The following is a 17,545-nucleotide window of genomic DNA, read 5'->3' as shown; positions in this document are numbered from 1 at the left end:
AGACCAGCATCTACGACCAATAAGATAAAGCGATATATAAACTTGTTTTAAGGTTTATTTATTTCCGGTTTAGCGGGCCGAACGGTTTGACAATACGCTGGACGGTAGCATTTTAATGTCACATTAATATTTCGGGTATAAATCGGGACGGTCCTGCAGCTATTTTTGCAGTATGCATACTATCAAAACGAGATTCCATGCATCTTGGTGCCAGTTATTGTATGGCGTCATATTGTCCCTGTATAAGTAGGATTTTGCCTTCTTCATTTTTTTCATCTTCTTTAATTTCGGCTTCAGTTGTGAAGCACCAAAGACAAATGGGCACATTTATTGACCAAGGAGAATCTACAACAGAATTTTGAGAAAAATCAATCGAATTGTCAAGAAATAGCAACTTTGAAATATTCAAGATGGCACGTTTCAGCAATTTTGATTTTCTGATATGTCAAATCATGAACAATACAAAAGAAGAGACTTGGAGGAACATACATTGGAATTAGAAATTCCAAAAGTGATCTATCTTCTGGTTCTTTAGATATTCTGAGAACAATCTATAATTGACAAAATACAAGATGGCCTCACGGCGGCCATTTTGTTTCCCAGACCTGACTAAAAATTACAGGACCACCACCTAAAGTCAATAAAAAAGTTTGAAAAAATCATCAGGTTCCATTCGTGAAAAATGACCAAAAGAGCATAAACACACTGAACAACCTCTTGCTCTAGAGCTTGACACCTTACCGCTAGAATAAAGAGTTAAATGTCTATACTGGAAAGGTTGTATAAAGCTTATTTGTCACAGTGGCTAAATATTAATTATAGTCACTTTGAATGGCAAAATAGCAGAACTAGCAGTGAGTCACTTTACTTTATTCCTTGATCAGATCCAAAAGGCACTAATGGTCCCTTGTGCCTTGTCCATTGTAGGTCTTTTTGCCAAATTACAATGCAGATAGAAAGCGATTTCAGATTACAGTAGGAATTTACCATTTCGTATGAAGAACAGCCTTTGTTTATTGATGTTACCATATGTCTTACTCAACTGTCAACACTTTATGCAACATTTACATGTAATTAATAAGCAAGCATGAAAAGAAAAATGATAATACAAAGGTGGGTGCCAAGATGCATCTGGGATCTTTGTTGAATGAGTTGTGTGACTCCTGAACATACAAATGTATTTCGGATTGGGTGAATGAGAGATGTATATTTTTAATTCATTTCATTTTGTGTCATTATAACACTGGAAACAAACTTTTATCATTTTAGTGATGGCTGACAGAGATAACATACATGTAAGCGTGGTCCTACCTGCTGGGGGTACTGGGGAACGTTTTGGGAGTTCATTGCCAAAACAGTTTTGCAGACTGTTGGACAGACCCATTATCCTCTACACACTCCAGGAATTCCACAAGTACAGAACCTCTTACCAGTTTATTATAAATTATTTTCAATGAATGAAAAAAGAAAATACAATTGACTGGGAATGATGAAGCTTATAGTACAGTATTTATTTTTCCATTTTTTTTTAACATTGCCATGTTATTTGAAGTTGTCTCCATTTTTTTTGTAGATTGAGTTGTGTAAACCACATTGTTGTGGTAGTCTCTCAGCCATATGTGGACTATTTAGAAGAGTTGGTGGAAAGTCATGGTTACACTAAAGTAATGGTGGTGAGAGGGGCCCACACCCGTCACAGATCGATTAACAATGGAGTAAAGACACTCAAATCAGGTGTGAACAGGGGAAGGCATTTAATCACTACAGAACACAACAGGAATTGCTTTTCCTTTTGTACTATGAAAAGTGATATTTTTTTCTCAAATCTTTACTTGGTTGGTTTTGTTCAGGCCTATAATCCCACATATATGTATTAAGCAAGCATCAAGTGTGATTATAATGACAGCTTTGTAATCACTTGTGTGCATGCATATGTGATAAATTTCTGCACCAGATATCTGATGAACCCATGGACATATTTTGTTGATATTCCTTCTATATAATAATCACCTTACCAAGGTTTACACCTGATTAGATTTTGAGGGTCAGTGATCAAGGTTAAAGGTCAAAGGCTACCCTTGACCATTTCTCAAATATATGTCTGCATATAACAATATTTCATGAACCATGGACAGATTTTGAATTTGATTTATATTCACAACATTGCATCACTTTTTTAAAATATTTTATGTCTGAAGCATAGCTTTGCTTGCATTTAAACTAGGTTAATGAAACTTGGTGAATACGTTGGTCATGCCAAGACAAGTATGCAGTGTCCTAAAAACAGTGTCTGCAACCCTGTTAATCACAGAGTTATTGCCCTTTGTGAAAATTTCTCATCTGGAGCATGACTGCTCTGAAGTGATGCCACTGATACTCACAACTTATACTAAGTACATTTTCAGAAAACAGTTCCATTGCCTATAATCGTTGAACTTTTGATAATCTTTCATACAACTTTCAAAACCAAACTATTGATAAAAACACACACTAGTAGAAATCAGAGTTTATAGCTGACATGTATATTAAGTATCGATGATCAATTGATTTAAGATATGTGTCATGAATGTGACCAAATACAAAATTCACTGACAAGAAAAACCTCCACTGAGGTTGTTTGGTGAAAGCGTTTAGGTTTTGTTTGGTGAAAGCGTTTAGGTTGTTTGGTGAAAGCGTTTATCAGTTTGACTGATACCATTGTTTCTCTGTTACAGTTTTGGAGCCCTCTGACGTGGTGATAATACATGATGCTGTACGCCTGTTTGTTGGTGAGAGTGTAATACAGGATGTAGCCAAGGCTGCCAGGGAGACTGGGGTGTGTTCCACAAAGACTTTCTTCTCTTCATATCAATTGTTCACATCAAAGAATGAACTCAGTGCCAAATTTTGGTTAGAATGTGAAAATGATTGAGTAGAATTCATCTGTTCTCCCCCCAAAAATTAAATTAAAAACCCTGGACAAAATTCAGTATTGGTTATTTCTAGTATATTAGACAACGAAATGATAATAATATTTCCGTTTTGGTAGAACGATAATGTCATTCTTGGTTAAGGTGTCGATAATTATAATTATATTTAGATGTCAGGGCTCTCACACCCCATTTTGGGACCGGGGCCTCGGGGCCCGGAGCCCTTAGAATTGGGAAAAATAGCGGCGTTTTCCTTAGAATCGGGAAAACTTTGGGTCTAAATTGGAAAAAAAAGATACTATTTTGCATTGGAAATCGGCCCCAAATCTGGCAGATCGAGAGCCCTGGATGTATAAAAATGACTCTTGTTTGTGTATCATTACTATTCACATGATAATTCAGAGTGTAAAACATTTTGATATTGTATGTAAATAGGACTTGGAAATTGATAGAGCTTCTCTTGGGTCAGTTCATAAAAACAATCATGAATGAATGATGTTTATATTCCAGGCAGCAGGTGTTCATCGTCCACTTATTTCCACTGTGATTGCTTCTGATGAGTGTGGCTACCTGGAGGAGTCACTAGACCGCAGCAGATATCACGCCAGTGAGATGCCACAAGGATTCATCTTCTCTGTTATTCTGTCTGCATATGAAAAGGTGTGTTGGCATACATTGATTGTTTCAAATAATATTCCTATTCAGATAGTGATCGCCATTCAAACATTGAAGATGAAGTTTCTTTGGTCATTTTGCACCATCAATTGATTTTTCACATTTTCAGCTTCTTCTTAAGAACCATAAAGCCAATTTAAAATCAAATGTTATCAATACCTGAAGGGGCATCAAAATTGCAAAAATTTTGGTTTCCATTCCTCAGGTGCCCATGGGTTGGGCCAGAACAGTGAAGGAACATGTTATTCAAAAAATATTCTTCTCTTTTGGGAGACATAAAGGAAATCAGTGCTTGAAATTGTTGTAATGTTAAAGAGTAGCTGTAGCACAACTGCAAAATTCATGGTCTCCGGCTGTTTCATTTAGTCTCCAGGAATGCTAATTTTTTTTACTTTGAATGTTTTAGAAAATGATGCAAAGATTTTTCAGCCAAGTTTTAAGGTCCTTGGGTCAAAGGTCACCAACACTTGTAAGAAGTGAAACTAATAATTTTCTCCAAAATCTTGAGCTATTTATAAGCATATGCCCTTGTAAGTTGTAGGGAATGATACCAAGATTATTTTGAACCAAGTTTCAAGGTCAAAGGATCAAATGTCTACAAAAGTTTGAAGTGCGCATAGTAAAACTGCCAATTGCCCCCAAAAAGGGTCACTGTTTGTATTTGCAACTTAAATTGAAACATAAAACATCATGTCAGTCCTTACCCCGCGCTTTATCTGAGTGCCCTATGCAGGTTACTTAGCATCATGTCAGTCCTTACCCCACGCTGTATCTGAGTGCCCTATGCAGGTTACTTAGCATCATGTCAGTCCTTACCCCGCGCTTAATCCGAGTGCCCTATGCAGGTTACTCAGCAGCATGTCAGTTTTGAAAAAAAATGAATTAAATTGACTACCTGGATGAAAATACCTGTAGACATTGGATTGGATAAATGATGTTCAAGGTCCCAACTTAGCCGTCATTTTATAACTGACTACAGACGTTGGATCATAAATTACATGTAGATATTAAGGTAGAGCCCTATAAGGAGGAGTTCGGTCAGTTCTTTGTATCCCTTGCTTGGACATCTACTGATATACAGGATGATTGGAGTACAGGGACAAACTAAAAACTGAAGAGCAATTGCAACAAAACTGGGATACATGGTTCCTATTATTTATTGGTATGTTGACTGGGTCCACCCAAACTTCCTGATGAAGCCGAAAAGTTTGTGCAAAATTAATTGACATACCAATAAATAAGAAGAAACATGTATCCTGGGCTTGTTGCGATTGCTTTTTAATTCTTAATTTGTTAATTTCGTGTTTCAGGCCACAGAGCATGATTTTGATTTTGGAACCGAATGTCTCCAACTTGCATTGAAATATACCAGCACAAAGGCCAGACTAATAGAAGGTCCTAGTAATCTTTGGAAGGTAAGCAATTATTTTAGTAATTTAAGTAATATCATATTCCTTTTTCTGCCTTTCCTTCATTGAAAATAAACAATAAATGTTGAGTTGTGTCGTGTGCCAAGTGAACAAGTCCACTACTATTTCTTGGGCATGTAACATTTCAACAAAATGTAAACATAGATTTGGTAAAAGAAATGATAGAATATTATTATTTACTTGCATTATTTACTGGCATTTAATAGTCTCCTACTGGTAATCTTGTGGGGAAGGGAGGTTTAGGGTTTGTCCCCGTCCACCTGTCTTCCTTTCCATCTGAAATCCTTGGTTGTGATCTTGGTCAAAGGTTTTTAATTGTTCACTGTGTAATTGTAGTAGGATGCTGATACTTTACAGATATGTTCTAAACAGAGTGAAACTGGAATAGGTGTGGGAACTTTTTCTTAATTATTTGCAGGTGTGGATCATAACTTCTATTTTTTCAAAAACTTTTTTTTTTTTTAATTTTTGATGGTTCACCATTTACTTAAGATTATGTGGTATAACGATGCTGACACTTCGCACAGAAGTTCTTTAGGGACCAAACATGGATACTATGGGTTAAAATCGGATTGTGAAAATAAAGGAATTTGTCTCAACATCTTGGGCAACATCTTTTTAATTGATACAGTGTGATAATGGGCAGAAAGGAGACGTTGTTTTATCAGTACTCAGTATACCTGTTTCTTTGTAGATTTTATTGAAATTTCCCACAAGTTTGTCTGGATGAATTGATTATCAATAGAAGTACAGGGACAAATATTATTGAATTGATTGCATAGTGAATATCTGAAATAAAATTATTTACGAAATATTAACGTGTGATAAATGTATTGTCAGGTAACCTTAAGAAAGGACTTGTATGCAGCAGAGGGCATGCTCAAAGGTATGTAATACATTCATTTTGAAGGGGAATGAGTTAAAAAGTGGGCATTTATTTTAACATCTGGAAATAAACAATTTTCTCTCCCCTGTTTTCTTTTCGAAATTTTGCAGCATCATACATTTAATGGCAGGAAAAGTTTTGAATTTTCTGAAGTAAAATGTATAGGCAGCTTGATGCAGAAAGAGGTGGAAAATAATGATATTTTACAGGGTGACAGCCAGTTTTAATCACTATGTCACTGTATTTTAATTCCCCAGATGATTATTGTGAATTCTGATTATATATTTACCTGGTTCTAGTTGACGAAAAATATTGGTATAAAATGTATTATTATCCACTCATCATGGATTGCTATTCAAATGACCTTGCAGATATGATCTGTTGTTCGTTCTTTAGGAACTTTATTATTGCTATTTCTGGAGAAGTAATTTGATGGATCATTCTCAGATTTCTTAGGAAGGTTCCTTTTGGCTTTAAGTTATGCCCTTATGATTTTTCGACTGATCTGGAACTGGAAAGATGCTTTTCAAATCTTAAATATGTACCTCTATATCTTCTCATGTCATTTTTATTTTGAGACAGGTCAGGAAAAAAACAGAATGACTGACAAGTGGCTCAGTTAATTTTCAAGAGTTAAAGTTTTTTATCACCATTTTTCCACATAATTCTTGATTATTTTTTAACATTGATTTGTAGGTTAACCTTTCAACTCCGCTCTAGCTGGACATTCGTCTCAGGATGGAAATTTCTTTTTATTTATTTATTTATTTATTTTAATTTTTTTTCAATTTGTATGTACCAGGTTATTTCCCTTGTTTATTGATGCTTTATAATTAATTCACCTGTCAATACAGCATTTAATGGAAAGTAGATAAGAAGACTAGAGAGAAAAGATCCAACTTACAAAGTAGAAATGAAAAAAGATCATACTTGGTAGGGAACCAAGATCCCTCAGGGATCTCTTGGGTTTTTTTTCTGTCAGCTGCCAACTAGCTTGTAAATCCCTCTGGGATCTCTTGTTTTTTTTCTGTCAACTGCCAACTAGCTTGTAAATCCTTCTAGGATCTCTTGTTTTTGTTTTTTCAAATGCCAACTAGCTTGTAAATCCCTCTGGGATCTCGTTTTTTTGTCAACTGCCCACTAGCTTGTAAATCCTTCTAGGATCTCTTGTTTTTGTTCTGTCAACTGCCCACTAGCTTGTAAATCCCTCAGGGATCTCTTGTTTTTTTCTGTCAACTGCCCACTAGCTTGTAAATTCCTCTGGGATCTCTTGTTTTTGCTCTGTCAGCTGCCCACTAGCTTGTAAATCCCTCAGGGATCTCTTGGTTTTTTTCTGTCAACTGCCCACTAGCTTGTAAATCCCTCAGGGATCTCTTGGTTTTTTTCTGTCAACTGCCCACTAGCTTGTAAATCCCTGAGGGATCTCTTGGTTTTTTTTTTGTCAACTGCCCACTAGCTTGTAAATCCCTCAGGGATCTCTTGGTTTTTTTTCTATCAACTGCCCACTAGCTTGTAAATCCCTGAGGGATCTCTTGGTTTTTTTTTTTGTCAACTGCCCACTAGCTTGTAAATCCCTCAGGGATCTCTTGGTTTTTTTCTGTCAACTGCCCACTAGCTTGTAAATCCCTCAGGGATCTCTTGGTTTTTTTTCTGTCAACTGCCAACTAAGTGGTAAATCCTTCTAGGATCTCTAGTTTTTTTTTTGTCAACAGATTATTTACATGTAAATTGTTTTTCTTACAGAGAATGAGATGCAGGTTCAAGTGGTTGGATGCTGTGATAGAGATCTTGTCACCTGTTTAGAACAGGAATTAGGTGCTCGACATCTCAAGGTGACACAATGCAAATATTGTTGTTTTATTAAGAAGAAATACATTGAACTACACATTCACATCAAATGGATATTTAGAGATCCTTCAAATTCATCACAAACTGGATTGTCACGTCACAAGAGTCAAAACATCGAAATATGTTGTCACACCCAACAACTGTTGTCACATTTATCAAATATATACAGTATGATCAGTTGTATTGAAATATAGATACCACTCAGATAAATGATGAAACATTAAATTTTGTTTTTCTAACATAGTCTACCATATCAAGCACAAGTTACCATGTCAGTCACAGTTTACTCTGTCAATCAAAGGTATCTATGTCAAACAGAAGTTATTTTGTCAATACAGATTACCATATCTATCATAGGTTACAATGTCATTGACAGGTAACCATATCTGTCACAGATTACAATGTCATTGACAGGTTACCATGTCTATCACAGGTTACCATATCTATCACAGGTTACAATGTCATTGACAGGTTACCATATCTGTCACAGGTTACAATGTCATTGATAGTTTACCATATCTGTCACAGGTTACAATGTCATTGACAGGTTACCATATCTATCACAGGTTACAATGTCATTGACAGGTTACCATATCTATCACAGGTTACAATGTCATTGACAGGTTACCATATCTATCACAGGTTACAATGTCATTGACAGGTTACCATATCTGTCACAGGTTACAATGTCATTGACAGGTTACCATATCTGTCACAGGTTACAATGTCATTGACAGGTTATCATATCTGTCACAGGTTACAATGTCATTGACAGGTTACCATATCTGTCACAGGTTACAATGTCATTGACAGGTTACCATATCTGTCACAGGTTACAATGTCATTGACAGGTTACCATATCTATCACAGGTTACAATGTCATTGACAGCTTACAATGTCATTAACAGGTTACAATGTCATTGACAGGTTACCATATCTATCACAGGTTACAATGTCATTGACAGGTTACCATATCTATCACAGGTTACAATGTCATTGACAGGTTACATTGTCTATCACAGGTTAACATGTCAAACACTGGTTACCCTGTCAAACACAATTAGGTCACTATGTCAAACACAGATAAATGTTGTCAAGCACTGGTTACCATGCCAAACACAAGTAGGTCACAATTTCAAACACAGGTTAACGTGTCTAGCAGTGGTTACCATGTTAAACACAAGTAGGTCACAATATCTAACACAGGTTAACATGTCAAGCACTGGTTACCATGTCTGAAACATGTTCCAAAGTAAAAGATAGATTACTGTGTCAATCACAGGTTCTCATGTGAAACATTTTACATTGTCAAAATTTATATGTCAAATACAAGATAACATATCCGTCACAAGCTACATGTACCAAGTCAGATATGATGTTGTGAGACTGCTGTTATGAGTTTTCTGTCTGTTGTTGGTAACAATATGTTATGAGTTTTCTGTCTGTTGTAGGTAACGATATGTTACGAGTTTTCTGTCTGTTGTAGGTAACGATATGTTACGAGTTTTCTGTCTGTTGTAGGTAACGATATGTTACGAGTTTTCTGTCTGTTGTAGGTAATGATATGTTACAAGTTTTCTGTCTGTTGTAGGTAACGATATGTGATTCCTTGGAAACTTGTGACCTTGTGGACGTGAACTGTACTGTGTACTACCATACTCAGTTTGACAGTGATGTTATAACAGACTACACAGAAAATCTAGTCAGGGAACAGAAAAAATCCTCTTTGGCACCCCTAACACCTTTCCTGGATAAAGTGATAGTTCATGTGATACAGTTGGAGGATGAGATGGTGAACTGCTTTAAAAAGATCAAAAATATTGTGCAGAGGAATTGTCAATCTTGGAGGAAGAAACACCTGCTGGTATATTTTGTTTTGAATGAGGTAGGATTTGATATATAGATATATGTTTAATGTTATTTAAAACATGAAAACTCTAGTTTGTTCCATACCTGTCATTTCTTACGTTCATAACAATTTCTTTTTCGAATTGTTGAGAACAAAAATCTATAAGATGTTGTCTACGTAATATATGTTAACATTGACCATGTACATCTCTACAGGCTTTTGATATTATGATTGTATCTAGATTGTAATTTTTAACACTAAGCAGCTATGAGATATATAGATATTAAAAAATATTACTGTAATACAAATACGCTGTTTCTCCCATCTGACTGTGTTAATGTTGAAACATTCAAATTTCTTTTATTTGTGAAACAGTTTAGGGGTAATTTACCATTCAATCATTATCCTGTCTGACACCATGTTTATTATCTCTACAGACAAACACCAGTGTTACTGTGGTATCAAAAATGGTGGCAAGTATTGTATGGACAAGAGACCCTGTCATGGCTGGACAAATCTACATGTCATTTGACTGACCTCACAAGGCATGGACAAGAGACCCTGTCATGGCTGGACAAATCTACATGTCATTTGACTGACCTCACAAGGTACGGACAAGAGACCCTGTCATGGCTGGACAAATCTACATGTCATTTGACTGACCTCACAAGGCACAGACAAGAGACCTTCTCATGGCTGGACAAATCTACATGTCATTTGACTGACCTCACAAAGTATGGACAAGAGACCCTGTCATGGCTGGACAAATCTACATGTTATTTGACTGACCTCACAAAGTACGGACAAGAGACCCTGTCATGGCTGGACAAATCTACATGTCATTTGACTGACCTCACAAAGCACGGACAAGAGACCCTGTCATGGCTGGACAAATCTACATGCAATTTGACTGACCTCACAAGGAATGGACAAATGACACCTGTGATAACCACACAGATCTACGTTTTTATTGATCAAAATCCACTCTATAAGGAGAAATCATGCAACAGCTGGATAGAAAAACAATTATTTAGACTAACCTCTCACAGTTTGATCTGGAACACTGTGAGGATGGAATTTATCATGTTGTCTTGGATATACCTACAACACCTGGTGAAAACAGGGTGACTAAAATTATACATAAGGACAAATTGGAGAAACATTGTATGCTGGACAATTCTACACACTCATTGCTGACCATTGTCACATTCTATGGATAGAGGGATCTGGTCAGTTGACGTTTATTCACAACAGTTACAACAGAACCTGCCAATACATATTTATCTACCGATTGTTATATGAGCAGCACAACCTCATTTGAAAATGAATTGTTATACCCCCACCATTGTATGTTCAGGGAGAGGAAGGCTGGAGTAGATAGTGTTACCTATGTCATGTCTGTTTCGAATTTATTTTACAACTTTTTAAACTTCATACATCAAGGTCATCATTACAGTATATAGAAAAACGATATGCATGGGACCAGAAATGTTCATCTCATACAGATAATCTCTCATTTTGCTTTGATAGTCCAATAAAAAAACACGATTTGCTAAATATATTTTTACCAGGGGAAAAACAATCTAGATTTTTTACTTTTATATACTTTTATTTAACACTCAATTGACCAATCAGAGAGCAGGATTTAGTGTGAAAATAAGACATTTGGCCAGTCAAACCTGACGTCACACAAGCGGAAGTGTGGTCACTTTCTGACATTTAGTCTGGTTTTTTGATGGGGATAGATTGAAGAACATACCATTAATGAATAGAATATTTTGTTTTCTTGTTTTTTTATGTAGGGTAACACTTCTCAGATGTTAACTATATTTTACATTTTCACTTATCATCACATTCATATTGGTATTATACATCTGGGAGATTATTTTTAAAAACTGTTGTTTCTGTTTTATCACAATGTAATGCTCTTCAGTCACACCTGTCTATAGAGGCCACACAAGGGAGCAGAGAAATGTGGCCTTTACAGACAGGTAAGTGTTTTTTATACAGAGGTTCAACCTTTCTGATTTGTATTACACTGGAACCTGTGACAAATGGCCTGTATAAACAATATCTTTTTCTTACTAAATGTTTCATCTGAACAAAGTTACATGTTTACATATAAAACTCCATATAGTGAGTTGTGTATATAATTAAAGCTAATGGAAAATTGTTATGAAATGTAGCATTAAGCCCAGTGTGTTACAGGGTCAATTAATTATTTCCTATATTTCAGCATTAATGACAAAGATTCGATAAACTATTATGGTGACCGTCGAGGCCTGGTCAACTTTGCGTGGACAGTTTAAAAAATATCTACAAAAAATAAGAATGTCTAGACAGTAAGCTACATACCTCAGTCAAAATGGCTTCGAAAATCTGTCTTAAAATAAAGCAATTTTTGAAGATACTCCGTGATCCCTTCAGAAAAAAAAAAATGCTGCTGCTTATTTTCGAGATTTAAGGGTAGGTCAACATGGTGCCAAAATGAAATGTCATAATATTGTTACGCGATGTAGAATGTGTCTTAAAATTGGTGAATGCAAGATTGACTTAACATTGAATGCCAAGGGATTAAAATATGAAATGTAGATTTATAATGTAAAGTTTCTCATGTGTTTAAAGAAACAGATATGTGAAAAGTATGGTGCTATCTTATCATTTACAGATGACCCTTAAGGTTGTAAATACTCAAAACTGATTGTGTTCTCATATTAGTTTTACATTTATCAGGAACTTGCTGGTATAATATTTATCATTGTTTACATAATAGCAAACTGTGTTAGTAGTTGTTGGGGAAAACCTCGATTTTAGAGAATATTACGTTTATGACTTATGTTGGTGAAGGAGAAATATATTTTTTTGTTCCGATCTACAACATGTGTATGTTTATAATGTATTTTTGTGATCTGATCTAGCTGTCTTTCACAGTGCCATTCATGTTGTGCAATATTTTTTTCAAGTACATAAGCATTATTCAAATTTTTATTTTGAAGATTTCTGCTTATATGTGTTTGTTTGCATGTTATTTTTATTAAGATATTTTACGTGTACTATCTGTTGAGATAGTTAAGTACATAATACAGTTAAATACCCGTAATCAGTTTTTGAATTTGTTTGAAAATCATGAATTATTCTCACCTGAAGATGAACGACTGATTGACTGATCAATGTCATATGCCGAGATATTTAAATTTTCTTGCAACTAGATGAACCTCTATAGGATTTTACATGAGTTTCTTAAACCAAATATCACATGGAATTCCATTTCCTTTATAATGATTAATTATTTTGGCGAATATTGCAGAAAATTATTCTCGTCCATGTAAAAGCCAAGTCCTTTTGGCTACCGTATTTATATACGGTCTCTCTCGTGATGTCTCTGTAATCTGTGAATGGTCGTCGTTATATCTTATCTAATCCTGACATCACAATAGACCATATCACAGGATGTAATACAAAGAATGTGGGTATATTCACAGAATACTGTGACAATTAAGTGGTATAAATATAATTAAGTTTAAATGGTGTTGGTAATTATTTTTTCTTTCTGTTTTTCTTGCCATTTTAAAACATGATAAAATGATTTTAAATAGTTGTTTATGTGCCCTTGTTTTCCTTAAGATTAACTGCTTGTGTTGACCTAGCCAGAGACAATATATAGCACTGCAAGGACATGTCACCAACAAGTGTTCTTGAAGATGACCGTAACTTATGGAACCTGTTCACACTTAAGAGATAATCAGCAATTTTCAAAGACTACATCCATTTGAAATGGGAAAACAGGACGTGGTTTTTTCCTCATATTTCATTTTTTTTTTTTTTCATATTAAAAGGTAGATAAATTAAAAATGTTTTTCTTTAGACCTCTTGACAGAGAAGATTAGAATACATGACAATATAAGGGTACATACGCCTTTATGTCTAGTGACATGTTAACAGGAGCGTTGATGAATTTGAAGGTCACATAGACGATGTTTGTTTGGGATAATTTTTCTCATGAAATCATCACATCACAGTTTAGTATTAGAAGAATGAATTTATTACATGAATTTAGGCTTCAGTTACGGTCACATGTGAATTGAAATGGAGAAAAAAACTTAGGTATAGATGAAATGATAGTCCTTGTCACACAAACTGGTGTAAAGCAACATACTGTTAATATGTAGGTGTTGGGTTTGAATTCTTGTGATACATCATTGACAGCATTGTGTCTTTAAAATTGGTCCCTGACTGCAGATCTCTTTTAAACCCTCGAGAATAAGTTCACTTGAACATCATATTTACCTCAGTGACATATTGTACAGTAAACCTATGACAAACTTGAATTTCACTGACTTTTGATTGGATATCATTACAAGTCGTATTATTGAATATATATCAATTGAAGATAGAACCATGAAAAAAATAATCGGCACTGCCCCTCCATATCCTCAACTTCACAGCTCTAGTACTGTAGTGAAGGATTGTATACATATATATAGTTACAACTTCACAGCTCTAGTACTATAGTGAAGGATTGTATACATATATATAGTTACAACTTTACAGCTCTAGTACTGTAGTGAAAGGATTTTATACATATATATAGTTACAACTTTACAACTCTAGTACTGTAGTGAAAGGATTGTATACATATATATAGTTACAACTTTACAACTCTAGTACTATAGTGAAAGGATTGTATACATATATATAGTTACAACTTCACAGCTCTAGTACTGTAGTGAAAGGATTGTATACATATATATAGTGACAACTTTACAACTCTAGTACTGTAGTGAAAGGATTGTATAGTGAAAGGATTTTATACATATATATAGTTACAACTTTACAACTCTAGTACTGTAGTGAAAGGATTGTATACATATATATAGTTACAACTTTACATACTCTAGTACTGTGAAAGGATGACTGTAGTGAAAGGATTGTATACATATATATAGTTACAACTTTACAGCTCTAGTACTGTAGTGAAAGGATTGTATACATATATATAGTTACAACTTCACAGCTCTAGTATTGTAGTGAAAGGATTTTATACATATATATAGTTACAACTTTACAGCTCTAGTACTGTAGTGAAAGGATTTTATACATATATATAGTTACAACTTTACATATGTAGTGAAAGGATTGTATACATATATATAGTTACAACTTTACAACTCTAGTACTGTAGTGAAAGGATTGTATACATATATATAGTTACAACTTTACAACTCTAGTACTGTAGTGAAAGGATTGTATAGTGAAAGGATTGTATACATATATATAGTTACAACTTTACAGCTCTAGTACTGTAGTGAAAGGATTGTATACATATATATAGTTACAACTTTACAGCTCTAGTACTGTAGTGAAAGGATTTTATACATATATATAGTTACAACTTTACAGCTCTAGTACTGTAGTGAAAGGATTGTATACATATATATAGTTACAACTTCACAGCTCTAGTACTGTAGTGAAAGGATTGTATACATATATATAGTTACAACTTCACAGCTCTAGTACTGTAGTGAAAGGATTGTATAGTGAAAGGATTTTATACATATATATAGTTACAACTTCACAGCTCTAGTACTGTAGTGAAAGGATTGTATACATATATATAGTGACAACTTTACAGCTCTAGTACTGTAGTGAAAGGATTGTATAGTGTACTGTAAAGGATTTTATACATATATATAGTTACAACTTTACAACTCTAGTACTGTAGTGAAAGGATTGTATACATATATATAGTTACAACTTCACAGCTCTAGTACTGTAGTGAAAGGATTGTATACATATATATAGTTACAACTTTACAGCTCTAGTACTGTAGTGAAAGGATTGTATAGTGAACATATATATAGTTACAACTTTACAGAGTACTGTAGTGATATACATATATATAGTTACAACTTCACAGCTCTAGTACTGTAGTGAAAGATATATAGATACAACTTCACAACTCTAGTACTGTAGTGAAAGATATATAGATACAACTTCACAACTCTAGTACTGTAGTGAAAGATATATAGATACAACTTCACAACTCTAGTACTGTAGTGAAAGGATTTTATACATATATATAGTTACAACTTTACAGCTCTAGTACTGTAGTGAAAGGATTGTATACATATATATAGTTACAACTTTACAGCTCTAGTACTGTAGTGAAAGGATTGTATAGTGAAAGGATTTTATACATATATATAGTTACAACTTTACAACTCTAGTACTGTAGTGAAAGGATTGTATACATATATATAGTTACAACTTCACAGCTCTAGTACTGTAGTGAAAGGATTGTATACATATATATAGTTACAACTTCACAGCTCTAGTACTGTAGTGAAAGGATTGTATACATATATATAGTTACAACTTTGCAACTCTAGTACTGTAGTGAAAGGATTGTATACATATATATAGTTACAACTTTACAACTCTAGTACTGCAGTGAAAGAATTAATTTTATTTAAAGAAGCTATTTACTTGTCCCCTATACATCCAGGTTATAAAATTGACATGGTTATAGAATATTAATGACCTTTTACTTCAGATAATATTCGAAAAATCTGACCTGGGCACGTAAGACTTCGGTGGCTGGATGACAAAAGATGAAACAAAAACGACTCCAGGATGTCCCTGTATGACACATCGAGATTATCACGTCGTGTATATATATACACCATTAAAACCCTTACGTTTTACTTTAACAACTTTTTGATGAAGGGTTTGAAAGCTTTCCAAAGAAATGTTGTCATTTCCTCAATGGTATTCCATATTCCCGTCTCGTTCTGGTATTCGTCTCGAACCCGTGACCTCAGGGTATCTGGATGTGTTCTTTTCTGATATGACATATTGGCCTTTTTAAACATCTCGTCATATTTTCGTTCCAGGTCCTGGACCCTTCGTCTTTGCTCGCTCCTCAATTGGTCGATATACTTTCTGTGACTATCATCCTCATACTTCCTTATTTCTTTTTCTCTTTCCTGATTTTTCATTTGGACATCTTGAAATATTTTGTCCGTGTGGAATCCCCACCGATTTCTCTCGACAACATTGGTGACGACGCTAAGCATTTTTTCTGAAAACTTTGGCTTACTTGCTGTGGTAACATTGAATGCCATGTAATTCTTGGGCGTTTCTTTTATCAGCAGTTTCAGGTAACTGTCTTCGTGTAAAGTTGCCAATGCTGCGTAATCGTCATCTTCTCCGGCAAAAAGAAAGACGAAATGATTTTCAATCTTCTTTCCGAACGTTTTTGCATAGAACTTCACAATTTCTTCCTCATTTGCTCTTCTACTTCCGTTTCCTTTTACCTTAGACAGAACCAGTATGATTACGTGCGGGCCTGGAGAAAGCATTCCTGCTATTTTGGTGATTTCACCCTTTTTCTTTTTTTCGTCTTCTTCGCCGATATAGAAGAATTTCCCCGGGGTATCTACAACCACGACTTTGTCCCATCCTCTGATCTTTTCGCTCTCTCCGCGGAAGCATTTTTCTTTCGGCCAAGCTTTAGCGTCGGCGCCAGTAACAAAGAGGTCAGCGCCGAGTAAAACGTTTCCCGCCATACTTTTACCACACCCAGTTTCTCCCACCAGCAGCACGCGCAGTTCTGGTCTTGACGTCGTGCACGCTAAAGAACAGAAACAGCGGTTCTTTACCATACTTGTTCTTGCAAAAAGAATCTTCTGTCGTCATTCTCCATTTAAATTAGATACAATTCAATCCATTTCACCGACACAAATCAATATGTACAGACACATAACTACAACACAAGAGGATCGGTTTAAAGAAAGACAAATAGGAATTTTTGTCCTGCTAAAGTATAAAAGAAATGATCCATACCTTGAGCTCTGTTTGCTCTAAATGTCAAGAAAAGAATACCAAACAATCAAATTGGCCGTAAAATCTTGGCATGCCCTTTTTTAGAATAGTGAAGCCGTTTATT

General features: G+C 34.9%; 2 protein-coding genes across 2 annotated transcripts; one reads left to right on the top strand and one right to left on the bottom strand.

Moving 5' to 3' along the window:
- The first annotated feature begins 105 nt into the window (after positions 1-105).
- LOC132560608 (D-ribitol-5-phosphate cytidylyltransferase-like) lies at positions 106-13,194 on the top strand. Its single transcript, XM_060225272.1, has 10 exons — positions 106-170; positions 1,270-1,414; positions 1,574-1,734; positions 2,715-2,815; positions 3,420-3,569; positions 4,895-4,999; positions 5,855-5,900; positions 7,644-7,732; positions 9,340-9,633; positions 10,035-13,194. Coding segments are annotated over exons 1-10 (1,191 nt in total). The 5' UTR covers positions 106-169; the 3' UTR covers positions 10,134-13,194.
- Positions 13,195-16,298: 3,104 nt separating this feature from the next.
- LOC132560617 (GTPase IMAP family member 7-like) lies at positions 16,299-17,261 on the bottom strand. The gene has a single exon (XM_060225281.1). The coding sequence runs from the start codon at positions 17,259-17,261 to the stop codon at positions 16,299-16,301; it is 963 nt and encodes a 320-aa protein (XP_060081264.1).
- Between the last annotated feature and the right edge of the window lie 284 nt (positions 17,262-17,545).

This window comes from Ylistrum balloti, unplaced genomic scaffold, assembly GCF_031769215.1.
Source record: "Ylistrum balloti isolate Yb309-2 unplaced genomic scaffold, AGI_CSIRO_Ybal_v1 Utg371086, whole genome shotgun sequence".
Lineage (NCBI taxonomy): Eukaryota > Metazoa > Mollusca > Bivalvia > Pectinida > Pectinidae > Ylistrum > Ylistrum balloti.
Note: the sequence above shows the minus strand (reverse complement) of the source record. Positions and strands in the feature narration are given on the sequence as shown.